The 15,205-nt window shown below is 32.9% G+C and overlaps 1 protein-coding gene across 1 annotated transcript in view; it reads right to left on the bottom strand.

Annotated features, from left to right (window-relative positions):
- LOC132729159 (angiopoietin-1 receptor-like) overlaps nt 1-15,205 on the bottom strand; it is a 32,045-nt gene that overhangs the window by 2,706 nt on the left and 14,134 nt on the right. Inside the window, exons 11-21 of the mRNA XM_060714905.1 lie at nt 13,103-13,139; nt 12,871-12,989; nt 11,516-11,678; nt 10,972-11,034; nt 10,391-10,545; nt 10,083-10,269; nt 9,761-9,880; nt 7,545-7,699; nt 2,192-2,317; nt 625-739; nt 128-218 (exon numbers count right to left, since the gene is read on the bottom strand). Coding sequence (XP_060570888.1) covers nt 128-218; nt 625-739; nt 2,192-2,317; nt 7,545-7,699; nt 9,761-9,880; nt 10,083-10,269; nt 10,391-10,545; nt 10,972-11,034; nt 11,516-11,678; nt 12,871-12,989; nt 13,103-13,139 — 1,331 coding nt within the window. The remainder of the gene's footprint in view (nt 1-127; nt 219-624; nt 740-2,191; nt 2,318-7,544; nt 7,700-9,760; nt 9,881-10,082; nt 10,270-10,390; nt 10,546-10,971; nt 11,035-11,515; nt 11,679-12,870; nt 12,990-13,102; nt 13,140-15,205) is intronic.

The raw sequence follows: 15,205 nt of genomic DNA, 5'->3' as shown, positions 1-15,205 counted from the left end.
TAAAGAATGAAACATAGGATTAGCTGCGTATTTTCATAGACATTGTACTTGCTTAACATTTTGCCTACTTTCAAAAATATGATGCATTGCTATGAGTATGAATAAAAACTGTGAACAGGATATTTACGTGTCATCACAGTGTTCTGGCTGTTCAAGGCGTTCTCCTTCCTCCAGTCGTTTTGGGAGATCAATATCTTTTCCAGGATATGGTATGTCCCCTAGCAAAAAAGTACATCTATAAATGTTTTTATTTAGGTATGATTCAATGAATGACAGAAAATTAAACAAACATGCATATAATTTGCATAAAAAGAAGTCATATTTCAAGATGTTACAAAAAAGACTGTGTATTATGATTTCTGAAGAAAAAATCGAGTATGTTTATCTCGCACTTTAAGTCTATTTTATAGGACATTATAATACAGTTAACTGAGCATATGAAATGCTTCATATTTATGCACATTGTCACTGTTACGCGACGCGAAGGGAAGTGAAATTGTGAATTAATAACTGGGAAATCAAGTTAAACTGCAAAAAGCAGATGACTATAACACTGTAATGTTACACACAAAAATTCTGGAAAAAATCAACAACAATAAGTAAACAAATCTCGTTAATTCCTACCTAGGGAGAAAATTTCCCACAAAACTACACCGAATGACCAAACATCACCTTTTTCTGTTGCATAACGGAAAGATTCCATGCACTCGGGCGCCATCCATTTTAATACTTTGTTCTCCTAAAATAAATCAATAAAACAGAGAAAATAAGAATCAATAAAGAAAGTACAAAACTGCAAAATTAAAAATGTTGCAGGCTTATTTTGACTGAGCCTGTTCATGGACGGTACTGTCAAGTGCAATCTACCGTCCTCGCCCTCTAGCACCGGCTAAGCAGAATTCAACATTTATAGACTTTTTACAATACGATTCTTCCATAGCAACCAATGTTGCATTTCGCGCATGCGCATTCTGCGTAGGGCAAAAGCGCAATAAAATTGACAACAGTGTATGATACTTTAAGGCTTTAATAGTCAAGAACAGTAATTTTGGGATGACTTAAAGCGGTAAGTACTTAAAACGTCAATTGATATTTATAACAGATATAATAAATATGCAGGACTAGTAATCTAATGGTCAAAAGGCGCATACAAAAGTCGTCTGTTTAAGGTATCATTAGACGACTTTTTCATCCGTAATTTAAATTTAAACAGCAGGGTGTTTAAGATTAAATTATATTACCCCTGTATTACACAATATTACACAATGTGTATTGTACACTTCCTTTGGATTGGCCAGGCGGTAAGTGTCAAACAGATTGCCACGCGACCGAGGTTGTTTGTTTCCAGCTAGATATTGTATAAAGATCATTCAACCGGTACGTTTTAGAACCATGACATAGTTAATCACGTACAGTTATGAAAATCGTAATTTAAGTAACTTTTATATCAATGTTTATTGATTTGTGAAGTGACAATTAGTGTGACTTGCATTAAAAAATATTAACATGTGTTACGAGGAACCGGATAAAATGAGTGTTATTTCACTTACCTTAAGCTTTAAGATTTTGAAGCTTTAAGTTTTTGAAAAAAAATACTATTTAAAATATTTTTATGTGACTTAAAAATTATCTGTTTTGCATCGCAGTCAAATAAAGGATAAAATCAGGAAAACTGAACACTAAAAATGCATTATCACCGGGGCTGTTCTGACTATTTTCAGAATGCTAATTTACATCGATTTCATATGTTATAAAATTTCTTTTATCTTTTAATGAACTATTTCAACAACAATTTAGTTGACTTCCATTTGTGACCGTAAGCGGGCCCGCCGTAAGGGGGAATTCTTAAACAATTTCCTTTTCCATGCCTTTTTATGACAATCTTGGTAACAAAGCTATAAAGGAATCTTTTCTTTTTTTGTTTAAAGCTATTTTATATAATTTTCTACCTTTTACCTTAAACTAACTCTGAATATTCTATGAACTTCTTCTATATTTCTATGCTTTTTTGCCCTACGCAGATTGCGCATATGCGGGGAAATACTACTTCCGGTCGATTTTTCATAGCAACGGACCGCGTCGTAAAATTTTGAATAAACCGAGAATAATTATCATTTTCTAATTACACTGTAAACATCATCGAATCCTGATAGGTCCTATTTTTGTCTAAATTTCCTATTTAAGATTTTACCATCTCTCCTTTTTCAGCATCTCCTTCTTCTTCTTCTTCCAAAGACTGTGGTCCAAAGCCATAAATTTTCACCTCGTTTTGGGAATTCAGAAGAATATTTTGAGCAGCCAAACGCCGATGAACAATCTTGAATAATTAAGTATACGCATTTAACACTTATATATAATTAAAATACCAAATAAACAAACGTATGTATGTTAATATATTGTAAAATATGGTTCTGCATCAACCACATTAATATTAATTATGTAAGAAAAAATAAAGATACTTTATGATTTTCATTATTTAAGCTTGGTTTGTCCCTAATAGTATTTATATTCAACTCCAAAAAGGATCGTCCATAAATATATGTGCAAACTTTAGAAATCAGTGGTTTGTTGGCTTTTGAAAAGCACCGTTCATGTAAAGATCATATGACTACTTTCCATCTTCATTGTGGAAGAAGACCTAACATCGTGCATTTAAACACTACCACGTGAAAGTTAAGGTCCTTACGTGATTAGAACCAACAGTAATACAGATCAAATGATTCGTAGCAAGAGACCAAAACCACCGCGGCAACAGAGGTCTTAGTCTTGATAAAATAAATTAAAGAAACTAGAAATGTGTCCATAGGACACGGATGCCCCCACACGCCACTGTTCTGTCAATCTTATGACTCTAGGTCAAATATTTTTTGGACTACATGTGCCACAAGTTGAAAACTAAAAATCAACAAAGGGCCATAATTCTGTTAAATTTGGTCGCAACAAAAATTCCTTACTTTAAAACCATCTACACATTAAGGTTGTTCATCCCTGGAAGTTTAAGCAAAATCTGCCATTTGGTTTAAGAGGAGTTGCATTCACAAAATTTCTACATAGTATATAGTGAAAAAATCAACAAAGGGCCATAATTCTGTAAAATTTGGCCGCAGCGAAAATTCCTTCCTTTACAACCATCTACACCTTAAGATTGTTCATCCCTGTAAGTTTAAGCAAAATCTGCAACCCGGTTTAAGAGGAGTTGCGTTCACAAAATTTCTACATAGTATATAGTGAAAAAATCAACAAAGGGCCATAATTCTGTAAAATTTGGTCGCATCAAAAATTCCTTCCTTTACTACCATCTACACCTTAAGATTGTTCATCCCTGTAAGTTTAAGCAAAATCTGCCATCCGGTTTAAGAGGAGTTGCGGTCATAAAATTTCTACATAGTATATAGTGAAAAAATCAACAAAGGGCCATAATTCTGTTAAATTTGGTCGCAGCAAAAATTCCTTCCTTTACTACCATCTACACATTAAGGTTGTTCATCCCTGTAAGTTTAAGCAAAATCTGTCATCTGGTTTAAGAGGAGTTGCGTTCACAAAATTTCTATATAGTATATAGTGAAAAAATCAACAAAGGGCCATAATTCTCTTAAATTTGGTCACAGCAAAAATTCCTTCCTTTACTACCATCTACATATTAAGGTTGTTCATCCCTGTAAGTTTAAGCAAAATCTGCCATCCGGTTTAAGAGGAGTTGCGTTCACAAGATTTCGGGACGTACGGACGGACGGACTGACGGACGGACGGACGGACAAGTGCAACACTATATGCACCCACATTGTGGGGGCATAAAAACACTGATTGTGTTGTTCTTCATAATAAACAATAGGGCCACTAAGATGGCCCTAAATCACTCATCTAACCAATCATTTCATTCTTCAAGTATTTTGCCCTAATATGTTGGAAAGGCTTTGTTTCAAGTGTGTGCCTATGATACTATGTAAAATTGAGATCATCCCATAAATTAGTTCTGTAGAAGGAGAAGTTTAAAGTTATTTCTATTTTTAGCTTTAGCGGCCCCTAAAAGGGGCCAATCAAATTAATATTAGCAAACTTGATAAAAGACTACCTAAAAATGCTACAGACAAAATTTGGAGATTATCCATTAATTATTTGAGTAGAAATGATGTTCAAAGGTTTTTCTATTTTTAGCTTGAGCGGCCCCTAAAAGGGGTCAATCAAATTACTACGAGGAAACTTCAGAAAAGACTACCTAAGGCTGCTACAGTAGGAGCAAACGTTTAAAGATATTTCTATTTTTAGCTTTAAATAGCGGCCCCAAAAAGGAAGCAATCAAAAAAATATGAGCAAACTTGATAAAATACTACGTAAGAATGCTACAGACTACCTGAGAATGCTACAGAGAACGTTTGGTGATTATCCATCCATTATTTCAGTAAGAGATGATGTTCGTGGGTTGTTCTATTTTTAGCTTTAGCGGCCCCTAAAAGAGGCCAATCATTTTAATATGAGCAACCTTGATAAAACACTACTTAAGAATGCTTCAGACAAAATTTGGTGATCATCCATCAATTAGTTCTGTAGTAGGAAACGTTAAAATGTATTTCTGTTTTAGCTATAGCGGCCGAAAAATGGGCCAATCAAATTAATATGAACAAACTTGATAAAAAGATACCTAAGAATGCTACAGACAAAGTTTGGTGATCATCCATCAATTAGATCTGTAGAAGATGTCTAAAGGTTTTTTTTCTATTTTTAGCTCTAGAGACCCCTGAAAGGGGCCAATCAAATTAAAATGAGCAAACTTGATAAAAGCCTACCTAAGAATGCTACAGACAAATTTTGGTGATCACCTATCATTTAATTTAGGAGTAGAAGATATTTAAAGCTTTTTCTTTTTTAGCTCTGTTTACCCCTTAAAGGGGGCAATTGAAATGACAGGAGCAAATTTAAATGTGACTGTCTCAAGGATGTTACAGACCAAATTTGAGTTAAATCTGCCAATCAGTTTCAGAGAAGAAAGGTGATTGTTGACGCAGACGACGGACGCCGGAGTATCCACCTTTGATACTAATAGCTCACCCTGAACCTTCGGTTCCGGTAAGCTTAAAAGGAAAGGAGTGCTTAAGATTTATAAAGTCGTTTGAAATTGTTTTTGTTACAGTTCTATCGGCCCTTTTAAAAGAATTTACTAAATGACTGTACGTAAATTTGATATGTCATTAACTAAGAAAGCGTGAGAGGATCTGTCATTAATTGACATCCATTAACTTTCATCTGTATTATATATCTCAGAGCTAATAATATCAATTTGTTTCAGGCTGACTGATTTTATTTCAAGTAATATGAACTTGAAATACATGTACATTTTGTAATATACACTGATCCGTGAAAAAAATTGAAATGCCGTACTATGTTGATATAAATTCAAATAAGTAGATGTTTTATGAACTTCAAGCCATATCACGCATATCAAGGCAAAACGTTTTAAAAGTAAAGAAAATCCTTGTTAACAGTCTTAAGGAAACACATTTGACTTGGTTATCATTAAACTTTGAAGAAATGCTTATACTAATGATGTAGAAATTTGTCATCCATGGTAAAAATTAAGACTACAATTTTAATTTGACCGCCATCAAAATGTGTACCTATATCATATTTCTCATGAGTCTGTGCATGGACGGTACTGGAAGGTGCAAGATATCGTTTATGCTTCCAAGCACCGGCTTAAGCAGTACATAAAATGATGAAATGTTGAATTTAGAAGCATCTGCAGATGCGTTCATGTAACCTTCAATGTGACACGTTCGTGTCATTCAATGAAAAGCGGCAAATGGTCCCCCGAGTAAAAAGTATGCTTGTGTCCTACACGAAAAAAGAATTGGCGAAACCAAATAAAATGGAATTTTGGAAGGGCATCAGAGGTTATAAAGCCTTCTTATAGACAAGCTGTCAAAAGACAAATTTACAAAGCACGTATTATACAGTATTCAAGTCAGAATACTGGGACAAGAACTATCTTCAAAAAGATTCTTGGTCGAGGTAAATCTGCTTTTACTTGCAAAAATTAATTTGGATTTTTGGATTTATTAAATGTTAGCAGGACCTGTTTAATAATTTAATAATGACTGTAATGACTTTTGCAAATTCAAAGTTTTGATTGGAAACATTTAGGTAGGGCTCTAAGTAGGGTAAATCGGCAAAGTGTATTACGATTAGATGTTTTGTGCTAATGCATGTATATTATGGAATATCTTTTTTCTACGACGAAGTAGCAATATTCCGACCCAGAACGAATAGTACTCTTGACTATTAGAATGTTCTGAATCACTCGGGTCAATTACGTCCAACCAAAGTTTTCACGAGTCCATGGATGCATGTATCTCAATGGTTATCTGTTATTTTTATATAAACTAATTTTTTCTTTTGAAAGTTCATAGGCCTTTTACTTTTCGTTTTGCCTAATTTGAGATTTGCCTAATTTAAGATACTAAATAATTCCTCGGATATTATGTTTAAATGGAACGGTGTTTATGTATATTGTTTGCGTATCACAAACGTTCAGTAGACAGTGAAATTATATCTTGAGGATGACAACAAAATATCATCAAGCCTAATTTGAGATTTGCCTAATTTAAGATACTAAATAATTCCTCGGATATTATGTTTAAATGGAACGGTGTTTATGTATATTGTTTGCGTATCACAAACGTTCAGTAGACAGTGAAATTATATCTTGAGGATGACAACAAAATATCATCAACGATTGAAAATTTCGCCAGGAAAGCACTCCGTCATAGAAAGCACATAAATGTAGCATAACACATAACACATAAAATGAAACAGAATTCGAATTTTTATTACTAAAGTATATATTTTTTAACAAGAAAATTGGGACTTCATGATTTGATAAAGTAGATATCAGTCAATAAAACTTATAATCACTAACAAAGCATATAAAACAAAGTGAAACTAGAACTGTGTCTAATGGACACGGATGCCTCCACCGACAACATATATATAGTATAAAGTGAAAAATCAACAAAGGGCCATAATTCTGTTAAATTTTGTCGCAGCGACAATTCCTTCCTTTACTGCCATCTGTACATTAAGGTTGTTCATCCCTTAAAGTTTAAGCAAAATCTGTCATCCGGTTTAAGAGGAGTTGCGTTCGCAAAATTTCTACATAGTATATAGTGAAAAAATCAACAAAGGGCCATAATTCTGTTAAATTTGGTTGCAGCGAAAATTCCTTCCTTTAATACCATCTACACATTAAGGTTGTTCATCCCTGGAAGTTTAAGCAAAATCTGCCATCCGGTTTAAGAGGAGTTGCGTTCACAAGAGTTCGGGACGCACGGACAGACGGACGGACGGACAAGTGCAACGCTATATGCCCCGCACTTTGTGGGAGCATAAAAAATCTGATTGTCTCATATACATGTATAAGTTCAAAGTAAAGTTCGTTTGTGTTACATTTTTACTAGATTGCATCGTGTTTAGAAATTTCAATTTTACATGCAATACAAACGAATATCCTCCATAAAGTATGATTAACAACGAGGTTATAAATACCATACCCCCTTTCCAGATAGAAATTCCATTCCTTTAGCAATGCCCAGACCAAATTGGAAAAGGTTTCCTTTTAATTCCATGGAAACGTTGTCTTTTCTTTCGACTAAGTAATCCCTCAATATTCCATTCTCGCAGTACTCGTAAATCATAAATGGCCCCACTGAATAACAATAATCATGGTATATGAAACCATCTTTATAAGCTAAACTTAAGATAAGAACATGTTAAAACTATTCATAATAGTCATTCTTTCTTGGTAAAAATATATGTAAAATATGTATATACTTCAATACGGAAGGTGCTAAAATCATAAATTCACCAACAACAATATGTCTCCCAAAATGTTTAACTGGAAGCAGTGGATAATCGCTGAAAGCAAACATAAAACGCACTGGTCTCAATGGTGTTCCAATTAGGCCATTGTTTCTTCACATCGACGCTCAAAAATGATAAGCCAACACGACCAAATATTACCACAATTAACAACACAACATGCCGAAGTGACAACCGACGATACAAATTTGCAATAAGAATATTGTGCCCTTGCATCGTCTCGTTGCTCTATCGCTATATCCTGTCGCCCCGTCCCGTTTGGATGTATGGCCTCATCGCTTAGGCTTATCGCCTGGCGGCTTCAGAATTCTTCATTGTCTTCATTCGTCATTGAGTTATTTTCTCGTTACTTCATTTCCTTATAGATCACCATTGTGTGTGTCATTGCATTATCGTATCAACAGCTTGTTTCTTTAGTGTATCATCAATAATAAATCATGTTGCTTCAGGGAATCGTTTTTTGTGTAATCTATTTGTCTCCTTGGCGCATTGAGGCTTCCAAGCATCGTCTTGTTGTGTTGTCATCACTTCACTACACCGCAATGTTTCGTCACTTCGGCGCATTGTCAAACTGTGTCGGTCGTTTCGGTATATTGTCTGTTTGCTTTAAAGCATCGGCTTATTTTGTACCTTGCAGTCTCACTTTGCCACATTGGCTCGTCACTTTGGTTTTCCTCATGTCGCTACTGCAAATCAATCCGTCTAGTGTGCCTTGCCGCTTCAGTGCATCGGCTCATTCCTGCTTTACGCATTGTCCTGTCATTTAATCACATTTTTATTACTATGGTACATCGTCTAGTCATTTCGGCGCATTGTTTCATCAAAAGACCCACAGCACCATGTGATGATAGACACGATGTGAGAGTACCATTGCTTCAGTGGATCATCTCGTTTGTCGCTTCAGTAATGCAAGAATATCAGAGGTTGCTGATGACGAAATGATGAAATATCAGAAATGTTATTTCAAGAGATTATACATACATTAGATATAAAAAAACATTTATATAGACCTGAGGTGTGGTTCTCCTGCAACTCCTTCCAAAAACATTTTACAAAACTAACACACGCGACCTAAGTATCCCCAACCATACATGGAAATGAAACTAATACAGACAAGCGCCTAGCTGTATTTCAGAAAGTTTAAACTCTGGAAATATATTGGTGGGTTTTACATCGTACAAACACAGTGAGGTCATGTGGCGGCTCTCCAGATTTACTGGCAGAAGAAGACCTCAGGTGCTCCTCCGAGTATTATATTAGGCAGGGACGGGCAACGAGTAGAAACAGAAACACCGACGTTCCTTAATCTAGCTGGAAAGCTTCTCACACGAAAGAACCCAACGTTCCTAGCGGTATTTGAACCAATAGCGGTGAAGCCCAAGTGATATGTAGTCAACGACCTTAACAACTCAGCCATGGATGTCTTATGGAAATATAACTGAGCAGAGAAATTGTGAATTCAAGTACGTCTCAGATACTAAGTGGGTAGCTTGACATGAACTAGATGGAATACTTCGGAAAGAATATGGACATATCAGCAATTATGATGCTGCATTACGTTACCAATTTATGCGTTATCAAATTAAATGATATCATACTGATTTGTTTTGGCACGTGCATGTGATATTTTACAGAAGTCCACTGAGTCTTTTCAATATTTAAACATTTGATTTATTAGGACCAGTTAACTACAGGGGTGTCCAATTTAATTTCTGTTTATTCCAAAAAACTGAATGTATTATTTTCAAATAATAGTTAAAAATATCTTAACTAACCAGTGTTCCGTTATCTTAAAAAAAAATAGGTAAGAGTCAAACAATAATGTTTGTATCAATAAGATGAGAATTATATCATGATTAACAAGCTATTAGCAAACAAAGAAACCTACTAGTATCATCATGTACAACAGCGCCAATAAACTCCAGGACATTGGAATGACTTCCGACTTTCTCAACAGTGAAATTGATTTTAGCTTTCATAAGTGACTCGTCTTCAGGTGTAAATTGTTCTATTTAAAAAGGAAAATATTTCAAATTTCATAAAATTTAATTATATTTAACCATTACGCCTTTTGAGAATGCACATAAATGTAAAAATCATCTTATAAAAAAAACATATTTAGTATTGAAATTCATGATAAATGCCTTTCAGCGAAATAATTTTAACATGTTACAAAATTGCATTTCTTTCCTACTTAGTTTGAGAAATACCTTTTAATGTTTTTGCTACAACTAGATCTACAGAATTTCTTCCGGATTTAAGTCTAGCTTTATAGATGTTAGCAAAGTGTCCATTTTTGATCAATGCTTCAAAAGTAATATCGTTCCTGTTTACGTGCCATAGCTGTGGTGCTTGCACATCCATACCACCGAACATATACAATTCACTTTCCTGGTTCTAAAATAGGAGTAAGAAATAACACACATGAGAAACATGTAAAAAAACATGCAAAACTTATTAACTTATTTTTTTATCAAATGTCTTATAACTATGTGCTTAGCTTAAACGAATATCTTACATCACAATCCATTTTTCCTCTTGGTTCTGCATGTCCTTTGTGTGTTGTGTTTCTTACCCTCTGGGTGATGGCTCTCCGAACACTTCGAAACCTTTTGCCACGTCTGATTAGGAAGATCATAACAACAATAACGACAACTAGAAGAACCACTATACCTATATGGCAAAAACATATCATTATTTCTAAGTCAATAGGAACGTGGTATGCATGGAATGCCATCACGTGCATTTAAGAAAACAATGTAAGCTGAGAATTATCATTTATAATATTTATCATATAAATAGTAAATTTACAAAAAAGGTATTCTTCTTCTATTGTTGTATTCGGTAACAAAAACATTTCAATAACTTTCGCTTGATATCTGTCTTTTTACTTTGTTTACAATCCCCATTAGATTATTGTAATGTCGTTAAATGAACCATAAACATTGTTTTTAACCATTCAGTGTTAATAATTATTAACTAAATAATTCACATGTTATCAATATTTTAAGAATGTATTCATAAACAACATTAATTAGACAAAGTGAACAGTATTGCAAACAAAACAATTTTAAGAGTATACATAACATCGTTACATACCAACAATCACCCCTATTATAAGTCCTATGTTACTTTCTGCTACAGCAGGTCCCTCAATTGATCCTAAGATATTAATAGAAAATACAAAAACAATTTTACTATTTATCCTTTGTATGTCCAAGCACATCATATGCTATCATTCTATTATTTACTTTCGTTGGTAAGAGCTAAGCAAACTAATATGCTTTCATTTTGGTGTGAAGCAAATGTACTTAAGGTGCAAATATATACAAAAAAACATACATGTATGGTAAAGAGTTTCTAATATAGCAAAGGAAATTTGTAAGTTCATGACATGACATATAGGAGAAAGCTTGGCAAAGAATCATGGTCATGAACGCTCTCGTTCATATACACATCTTCAATAACAACAGGTTTTACCATTTTGCAAACAAAAGTTATATTAACGTTTTTTAAAATCTGGAACATATTCTTTTATATTATTTTTGAAAATAAGTGCGCCTTAAAATAATTATCATCTTGTTATAGAAATATTCAAAGAAATGCGTTCATATAAATCAAATATATGAAGGCGCAGCCCTACCTGTTTCCGCAGGTAATGAAATATATGTTTGCTGAATTGCATAAGCTTGTGGTATTTTCATTCCGAAATTGACTTGGTATTCTGTGGCACTATCAAGACCAGTGATATCATAATATTTGCTTGAACCAGAAGTATAATATGTCTGGATCGGATCTTTGCCATCCTTTGTAATGTGAAACAGTTAAATAAGAATGACTTATAAAAACGTTCTCTGTCTTTGTAAAGGAAGAGACATAACAAGAATCTACAGTACCATGATGATCTCTTAAATTCAATGTTCAAATTGTTTCTGATAATTTCATTAGACATATTCATAATATGCATATTTAAGCAATTAAAGACCAAATATCTATTGAAGATCTTGGATTGTGTAAGACTTAACAAAGAAAATGATTTTATCCCGAACAATGAAAAAACATAGATATGATTCTTGAATTATATTGAACAAAGCAAATTGTAAGCTAAACAGGACGCATTTCATTTAAAAACAACGAAAAAGCTATAGCTTTTAAAAAGTGATCTCAATTCTATTTCGAAAACATGGATTTAAGTTGTTAGTGAATATAACCATGAATCTTTAAAATAAATGTTGCATGTAAAACATAAACAAAAAATATTTTATGTTCACAAAGGGCCATAATTCAGAGTAATGGGTTTTAGATAATGACCTCCAATTATGATTTTTAAGACGTGATTTAAGTTTAAATCAAGTATGTATCTAGTGTTAAATTGATGTTGGATGCCAAACTTTATCCAAGTTCAAATCAATGCCTTGCATTATGACCTCAATTATGACCCGAAAGAGACGTTTTAAGAGATAATTCCAATTGTTTTGAAGATTGGTGTTGCATGTAAAACATGAACCAAGTAAATTCTTCCTTGTTTGTGAAATAACAAGACAATAATCTGTAGTGGACGGTGAGATATAACGTTGCACAAACGTTCTTCTTAAAACTTTAACCGATGTCGAGCAAATGCACCCTTATACGCAACTATATACAATATACAATAAAAAGAAAAAACCCTCCCTAAAAAAACAAAAAAAAAAAAAAAAAAACACGCGCACACACAGGTGAATCGATATATGCTACCGCATCGCATATGCTGCAGTGACATAAAAAAAAGAAAACTGTAATACTAACAGAAGGATGCTTATCACTTTTGAAAGAAAAAAAGCAAACTTTACTGCTTAAGTTAGAAGTTGCATTAATCTAACTCTAAATCTTTAGGTAAAACCATTCTTTTTATGAATTTGTGATCAATTTTGAATAGAATTTATCTATAAGTATGACTCTTCATATTTTCCTCTTATGAAAGAAAAACAAGAACAAAAGAAATCATTACAGTAACATTACCTTTTTAAGGAGAATCAATACTGTTTCCGTCTTTTCATAACAGGATGCAGTCTTAGGAATGTCCCAGGCGACACGGAAGCCGTCTGTGGTTGGAGATTCTATACGTATATTTTCAGGATCTAAATTTTACAACAATATGATTCAATATGTGTGTATATCCTTTATAAAAATAATAAAATAGAAAATGATATTAACAGTTTAACAAATTTAAACAAAGTTTCACAAAACTCACATTTTTCGATTCCCTGAAGATTTTTCACAGGTCCAATCTGAAAATATCAACAATGCAATGCAATGCAATACTGAGGAAGCCAAAATATGTCAAGATAGATATTTTGTGTTCAAAATTTATTCTAATGATAAGAAAATATTTTGTTACGTTCATTTATTTTGAATGTAACATTTATTCGAAAAATGTAAGAAGTGATTTCGTCAACAGCAATATGGATTTTGTAAAGCATATATTCATAGTGACAAAAAAGACTTTCGTTGTGTTTAACATTTTATCAAAATCTAGTGAAGGATTTAGTCGTGTGTGATATATTTAAATGTAAGGGATGATTTGCTTATGTGCAGTATTTATTTAGTTTTTTTTAAAAAGTATTTCGTCGTGTATTGCATTAATTTCATTGTATGGAAGGATTATGTCGGGTGTAATAAGACTTTCGTTGCGGGAAACATTGTTGTAAAACTAAAGAAAGATTTCGTCGTGTGTATTCTTATAGATGTTGTAATGAAAGTTTTCGGGCTAGGTATCATTTAATTGTAAGGAAGGATCTTATCATATGTGATATTTATTCTAAACGTAATGAAAGATTTCGTCACGTGTAGCATTTATTCTATTTCAAAAGAAAGTTTGATCATATGTAATTTTTAATCACTGCGGGATGTTTTCGGATACATTTGCATCTTTCTGTTACGCACAAAAATCTTTATATGATTAAGACTTGTCTGGGATGCTTACCTTCTGAAATTTGCTTCAAAAAACGGAATGATTTCTGATTTATAACCAAAATGGTTAATAATAGCTCAGTCCGTCATCCTGAATGATGACAAATCCAAGCCACGGCGAGATCTTTTCCGAGGCTTATACATCTTCCTGTTACGAGCTAAGATCTTCGTAAGCAAGAAAGTATTTCGCTGTGTATTTTTTTTTGTTCTTTATGAACGGAAAGATTGTTGTCGTGCACGTTTTTTGTAATTGTAAAGTAGGATTTAGTCATGCATAGTACGCGTATATTTTAAATGTATATTATTTATTAAAACGTTAGGCAGGCTTACGTCGTGGTTAACATTTATTGTAACCATTACGCATGTTTTCTTTATATGCTTTCGTCATGTAAAGCACTTATTTTAAATGTAAGGCCAGATTACGCATTTATTTCTCCTAAATTCTGAGGATTTAATGATATTTTCCATTAAGCAAACAAACGTTAGAAAGGATTTCGACATGTTAAATATTTACTCTATATGTAAGAAAGATTGTTGTGTAATGCATTGATTCTAAATTTAAGGAAATATTTGATCATGCATAGCATTTACGACAAGTGTGAAGAATGATTTATGTCATGTAAAGTATTTATTATAAATGTTAGAAAGGATTTTGTCTTGAATAACATTTAAAAATGTAAGAAATTTGAAATGTAAGAAATTGTTTCCTATTGGTAAGTATGTATTGTAAATAAAAGAAAACGATTTCGTCGTGTCTTAATGCAAGGAAGGATTTCTTTATCTATAGTATTCATTTTAAAGGCACATTATGTCTTAGAAACGAATATTGTTTCCTACTTAAAAAGAATAAATATGAGTATCATAACGTTAAAATATGGTTTTAGAGCATGTAAGATGTAAAAGTAATGCTGTGTGTGAAATCATAAACAAAGTAGTATTTTGACTTCTATAAAAATTCTAAATCACTATAAATGTACTATAGACTATCAAAAAAGCAACAAAAACGGCAATGAGTACCAGTATCATTTTGGAAACTATAACAGAACATCAAAATATTAATATAGAAAGCTTTTGAAAAAATAAACGTAAAAGAATTTTTAAATTTGACGGGTATTTGAGCTTAAGATTAACTTTAGGACGAATTCGTGTTTTAAGCATTCATTATATGCTTGAAGACATTCAAAACAAAATCAAGCTACACATTTTAGACATACACTAGTTTAGCTTGGCATTACAATACTCTCTTCACAATCTATTTCATATGTGGATCTAAATTACTCAAAGGAAAATTGTAAACTATATTTATTTGATTTTATTGGCCATACTGTATGGTCAATCACATATGTTTCTTTATCTTATTTAAATTTGTATCACAATAATCGTC

Source organism: Ruditapes philippinarum, unplaced genomic scaffold (assembly GCF_026571515.1).
Source record: "Ruditapes philippinarum isolate M1 unplaced genomic scaffold, ASM2657151v2 ctg8609_1_1_1_1, whole genome shotgun sequence".
In the NCBI taxonomy this organism is placed as follows: domain Eukaryota; kingdom Metazoa; phylum Mollusca; class Bivalvia; order Venerida; family Veneridae; genus Ruditapes; species Ruditapes philippinarum.
Note: the sequence above shows the minus strand (reverse complement) of the source record. Positions and strands in the feature narration are given on the sequence as shown.